We start from the raw sequence: 6,610 nt of genomic DNA, 5'->3' as shown, positions 1-6,610 counted from the left end.
GTGTTCATGAGGGAAATGGTTCTGTAATTCTCGTTGCTGAGTATTTGTGTGGTTTGGGTATCAGCGTGATTGTGGCCTCATAAAATGAGTTGGGCAGTGTTCCTTCTGTTCCTTTTTTGTGGAAGAGGAGTATTGGTACTAGCTTTTTGAAAATCTGTTAATTCTACACTAAAACTATCTGGCCCTGAACTTGTTGTTGTTGTTGTTATTGTTGTTGTTATTGTTGTTAGACTTTTAATGACTGCTTCAATTTCCATAGGGGTTATAGATCTATTTAAATTGTTATTCTGATCTTGATTTAACTTTGGTAACTGGAATCTATCAAAAATATTGTGTGTTTCTTTTAGATTTTACAATTTTATGGAGTATAGGATTTTGAAGTATGACCTAATGATTCTCTGGATTTTCTCAGTGTCTGTTATTGCCCCCATTTTCATTTCTGATTTTGTTAAATTGGATACTGTCTGTCTGCCATTTAGTAAGTTTGGGTAAGGGTTTGTCTACCTGGCTTATTTTCTTTTTTATTAATTATTTTATTTGTTTACATTTCAAATGTCCCCCTGCCTGGTCTCCCCTTCATGAACCCCACACCCTACTCCCCTCCCTGGCTTCTTTTCTTTTTTCTTTTCTTTTTACACTCCAGATTTTATTCCCCATCCCCGTCCTCATCCACCACCACCCCACTGTTCCACATCCCATACCTCCTCCCCACACCCCTGTCTCCATGAGGATGTTCCCCACCCTCCACCCCACCTGATCTCTAAACTCCCTGGGGCCTCCGGTCTCTTGAGGGTTAGGTGCATCATCTCTGAATGAACACAGATCTGGCAGTCCTCTGCTGTATATGTGTTGGGGGCCTCATATCAGCTGATGTATGCTGCCTGGTTGGTGGTTCAGTGTTTGAGAGATCTTGGGGGTCCATATTAATTGAAGCTGCTGGTCCTCCTACAGGATCCCCCTCCTCCTCAGCTTCTTTCTGCCTTTCCCTAATTCAACCATAAGGGTCAGCAGCTTCTTTCCATTGGTTGGGTGCAAATATCTGCATCTGACTTTTTCAGCTACTTGTTGGGTCTTCTGGAGTGCAGTCATGCTAAGTTCCTTTTTGTGAGTGCTTCATAGCCCCAGTAATAGTGTCAGGCCTTGGGACCTCCCCTTGAGCTGGATCCCACTTTGGGCCTGTCACTAGACCTTCTTTTCCTCAGGCTCCTTTCTATTTCTATCCCTGCAGTTCTTTCAGACAGGAACAATTATGGGGTCAGTGTTTTGGCTGTGGGAAGGCAATCCCCTTTCCCTCATTTGATGTCTTTCTGTTGGAAGAGTTCCCTCTCCCTTCTCCCTTCTGTCGGGCACCTCATCTAAGGTCCCTCCCTTTGAGCTCTGAGAGTCTCTCACCTCCCAGGTCTCTGGTGCATTCTGGAAGGTCCCCTCAACCTCCTCCCTCCCGAGGTTGCCTGTTTCCATTCTTTCTGCTGGCCCTCAGGGCATCAGCCCTTTTCCCTCACCCAATACCAGATTAGGTTCCCCTCTTCCTCCTCTCCCTCCTAGCGCCTTCCTGTCCACTTTCCCTCCCCACTTGTGATGGCTTTCCTCTCCCTCCCAAGTGGGACTGAAGTGTCCTCATTTGGGGCCCTTCAGCTTGTTGACCTTTTTGAGTTCTGTGGACTGTATCTTGGGTATTCTGAACTTTTTTTTTTTTTTGGCTAATATCCTCTTATTAGTGAGTACATGCCATGCATGTCCTTTTGGGTCTGAGTTACCTCACTCAGGATGATATTTTCTAGTTCCATCCATTTGCCTGCAAAACTCAGGATGTCCTCATTCTTAATAGCTGAGTAGTACTCCATTGTGTAAATGAACCACATTTTCTGTATCCATTCTTCTCTCATGGGACATCTGGGTTGTTTCTAGCTTCTAGCTATCACAAATAAAGCTGCTATGAACCTAGTGGAATACATGCCCCTGTGGTATGGTGGGGCATCTTTTGAATATATTCCCGAGTGGTATTGCTGGGTCTTCAGGTAGATATATTTGTAATTTTCTGAGGAACGTCCAGATTGATTTCCAGAGTGGTTGTATCAGTTTGCAATCCCACCACCAGTGGAGGAGTGTTCCTCTTTCTCTACATCCTCACCAACATGTACTGTCACCTGAGGTTTTGATCTTAACCATTCTGATTGATGTAAAATGAAATCTCAGGGTCGTTTTGATTTGCATTTCTCTGATTACTCGGATTTTGAAGGATAGTTTTTTAAAAATCATATTTTCTAATAGTTTGTGATAGTTGGATAGTAATGCTTTTAGTTTGACATGTCTGCATTGTTTTGTGGGAACAGGGGCTGGGAAGTAGGGGGAAGTAGAGACAGCCCATGAAGATGCCTGGGATTCAGACTCTGGAGACCAGCATCAGAGTACAGATCTAACATTATTGTTTATTACATAAGCTTATATATAGCCTTCTAGACAATTAGGATATGTTTATTATTCAAGAGCAAATAGGAATGCAAACTGTGTTATTTAGCTAAATCTGACTTGCGTATCCATAAGCCTGTCCAAGAGCCTGTAGGGGAGGGTCCAATTCCCTGTGGAGAGTTCTGTAAAGACAGGAAGCAGCCACCACCCTGGCCTCGTGTCCTTTGTGTTGTCTCACCTATGTGCCAGGAGCCATGTCATGTCATACACTGTGTACAGTAGATTAGAATTCTTCAAGGAGTCACAGGAGTATGTGGTGCCTCACTTTCTGTCCCACTTCTTCCTCCACCAGGGTTATCTCCATATCTCCTACATTGTGTCAAGAATCCTGGAAAACTTTCTTGTATGATTCAATATACCTTTATTTCTATCTGGTTTTTTTTTTCAGTACTTTTCCTCTTGATTACTATAGTGGCAGTGTCTACTAAATCTGCTACCTCAGCACTACAGCAGACTGTCACATTCAACATGCGCAGTCCCCAGCTCGTCCCAACAAGGATCAGCTCTTAGTCATGGTCTTTCCTGGACGGTGCCAACATTAACTTAGAAAAAAACACTGTGAACTAGAGTTTCAAAATACTGGCATTATTTCCACCTAGAGATGAATCACTTCCTTGTAGAATATTATCCAGGACATTGTAAAATGGTTAAAAATGTCTATGCTTCCCCATAATTATGGCAGTCAAGTGTGTCTTCTAACAGGCCCATATGTTCCTTCTGAGGCAAAAATCACTAGTGGTTGAAAACTATTCTATATTTTCTATTCTGTTTGATAAGAATTTTCTTCATGAAAGGGAATTTTTAAATGCACTTTTTCTATCTGCTGAGATGATCATTTTCCCCCTTTATTAGTTACAGTAAAATGTACTATTGTTTTCTATCCTTGATCTGTGCTATAATTTTACTAGCATATCAAATCTGAATTGTGTAAAACTATGATTTATTTCTTGACTTTGAGCATGTGAACATTAAAATAATGGTATACTACACACCAAGTTAGAAATTAAATTCTAATCACTATCATTAGCTTATTTTACCTATATTGAAATATAACTTGTTTTATTAATTATCTAGTCTTTGGCAATCTACTTGAAAGCTTACTCTATCACTTTGAAAAATCAAATAATAACTTTGTTTTCTTCAAACACTAACTCATTTAAATATTAAATTACTGAGACAACATAACTTGACTGTGCTTCTATAACTAATATTTTACTTTAATTAAACATAATAATGGAATAGAATGTTAGTTTTAAACAGTAGGAAAATCAACATTTGATCATTCATTTGATGCTAACCACATGACCTACTTGTGCTTTCTACAGTAGAAATAGGCCATGGCACTTAGTTCAGGTGCTATTTTTTTTTCTATATGTTCTCATAGACCATATTTTCATACTCTTTGGAAGTGGTAAGTTTCAGACTAAAGAAACTTTGCTTGAAGTTGTTTTAGTATTACTATGGAAATAAAGTCACATAGAAAACTGATGATTTTAATAAGTAGATTAAAATAAAGTTGGTAACAATACCAACAAGAAAAAGAAAAACAGTAACCAAAAGTTAACTGAGCTTAGGTGATAAGTTAAGATAAAATTATTGTAATTTAAAATTTTCCTAAAGCAAATTTTGTTTCCTTCCACAGTCACGTTCTATATCTAGTTCTCCTGTGATGGTGGCTCAGCCAGTTTATCAACAGCCTGCATATCACTACCAGGTAGGCATTGAGTTTGTTAGAACCTGTGGGCTGAGGGACCTAGGGAATGGCTCAGTACTCTTACTGGTCAAAGAGCTAAGCATGCGGCTGTAACCCTGTAACCAGGTATTGCAGAGACAGAGACAGCCAGATCCTTGAGCTCACTTGCCAGCCAGTCTAGCTATTAGAGACACTGCCTCAAAAAAACAGAGAAAGATGCCTCAACCCATAGCCTCCAAATGTGTACACACACATAGCACATGCATACACACACAACACATGCATCCACACACACAATCTGTGCTGAGAAAGTAGCTCTAGAACAGAGTACTTGCTTAGCATGTAGAAGAAGCAAGGTTTGAGCCCTAGTATAGTATTTTCAAAAAAGTTCAATATTTTTAAATCCCTTTCAGGTAGATTTCATTTTTTCCTTTTATATGCAAAGACTAATTTGGAAAAGATAGTTAAAAGAGGATGAATTTACTTCCTTTCAGCAAATGTAATGAATTCAACTCTAATATGTTTAAAACTTATTCTAAAACTTCTTTAATAGGCTGGGATAGAGCTCAATCAAGAATGCTTTCATCTATCATGCCCTGGGTTCCATTTCCAGCACCACACACACAAAAATCTTTATCAGTAATTCACAAAGCCATATACATGCATTGTGTTTTTTATATTGCTTTTAATTTGTGATAATTAAATTTAACACAGTATATATTAACATAAACACATGTAAACTGTGATATAGTAATTATTTTTGGTGGCCTCCTTTAGTTAACTAGCACTCATCTTCAATTCTAGATGGAGATTGGGAATGAAAGAACTACAGTATAATGTCAGATTATTTTCATTTTTTAAATTTTTATTAAACTAATATAATTTATTTTAAAATATACAACTCAGTATTGACATTTTTAAGTCATAAAAATAATATATAATAGTTAAATGCCTCTTAAATACATATGATATCTTCTGAAGCTAAAAGTAATATGCACTCAACCAGTTTTTAAAGTCTATTTGGAATATTAAACATGATAGAAGGAAAAGAAAATCTCTTATAAAGTCCTCTATGAAAGGAAATTGTGACAAGTTCCTGATTAGACAGAAACCATTCCATCTCCAAGGGAGACTACGCAATATAACTGTGGCTTCATAGAATTAATTGGGTAGTGTTCCCTCTGTTTTAATTTTGTGGAATAGCTTGAAGAGTATTGGTATTAGTTCTTCTTTGAAGGTCTGAGAGAATTCTGCACTAAATCCATCTGGTCCTGGGCTTTTCTTTTGGTTGGGAGACTATTAATGACTGCTTCTATTTCTTTAGGGGTTATTGGACTGTTTAGATGGTTTATCTGAACCTGGTTTAACTCTGGTACCTGGTATCTATCTAGAAAATTGTCCATTTCATCCAGGATTTCCAGTTTTGTTGAGTATAGGCTTTCATAGTAGGATCTGATGATTTTTTTAATTCCCTCAGTTTCTAATGTTATGTCTCCCTTTTCATTTCTGATTTTGTTAATTTGGATACTGTCTCTGTTCCCTCTGGTTAGTCTGGCTAAGAGTCTATCTATCTTGTTGATTTTCTCAAAGAACCAGGTCCTTGTTTTGGTTGATTCTTTGTATAATTCTTTTTGTTTCTACTTGGTTGATTTCAGCCCTAAGTTTGATTATTTCCTGCTGTCTACTGCTCTTGAGTGTTTTTGCTTCTTTTTGTTCTAGAGCTTTCAGGTGTGCTGTTAAGCTGCTAGTGTATGCTCTCTCTCCAGTTTGTGTTTGGAGGCACTCAGAGCTATGAGTTTTCCTCTTACCACTGCTTTCATTATGTTCCATAAGTCTGGGTATATTGTTCTTTCATTTTCATTAAATTCTAAAGTTTTTACTTTCTTTCTTTCTTCCTTGACCAAGTTATCATTAAGTAGAGTGTTGTTAAGCTTCCATGTACATGTGGGCTTTCTGTTATTTTTGTTGCTATTGAAGACCAGCCTTAGTCCATGGTGATCTGATAGGATGCATGAGATTATTTCAGTCTTCTTATATCTGTTGAGGCCTCTTTTGTGATGAATTATATGGTCAGTTTTAGAGAAGGTACCATGAGGTGCTGAGAAGGTATATTCTTTTGTTTTACGACGAAATGTTCTATAAATACCTGTTAAAACCATTTGGTCCATAACTTCTGTTAGTTTCAATGTGTGTCTATCTAGTATGTGTTTCCATGATCTATCCATTGATGAGAGTGGGATATTGAAGTCTTCCACTATTATTGCGTGGGGTTGATGTATGCTTTGAGCTTTAGTGAAGTTTCTTTTATGAGTGTGGATGCCCTTGCATTTGGAGCATAAATGTTCAGAATTGAGAGTTCATCTTGGTAGATTTTTTTCCTTTGATGATTATGAAGTTTCCTTCCTTATCCTTTTTGATAACTTTTGGTTGAAAGTTGGTTTTTTTTTT

At 37.9% G+C, this 6,610-nt stretch overlaps 1 protein-coding gene across 5 annotated transcripts in view; it reads left to right on the top strand.

The window, feature by feature from the left end:
* The window catches only part of Boll (boule homolog, RNA binding protein), a 140,083-nt gene that overhangs the window by 43,271 nt on the left and 90,202 nt on the right, over positions 1–6,610 (top strand). For all 5 annotated transcript variants that reach the window (XR_004117886.1, XM_031367526.1, XM_031367525.1 and 2 more), the window contains exon 7: positions 4,112–4,183. Coding sequence is in view for 4 of the 5 variants with exons in the window: in XM_031367526.1 (XP_031223386.1) it covers positions 4,112–4,183 (72 nt within the window). In the remaining variant the exon portion in view is untranslated. The remainder of the gene's footprint in view (positions 1–4,111; positions 4,184–6,610) is intronic.

Source organism: Mastomys coucha, unplaced genomic scaffold (genome assembly GCF_008632895.1).
Source record: "Mastomys coucha isolate ucsf_1 unplaced genomic scaffold, UCSF_Mcou_1 pScaffold14, whole genome shotgun sequence".
NCBI classification, from domain to species: Eukaryota; Metazoa; Chordata; class Mammalia; order Rodentia; family Muridae; genus Mastomys; species Mastomys coucha.
This window is presented reverse-complemented; position numbering and strand designations above follow the sequence as displayed.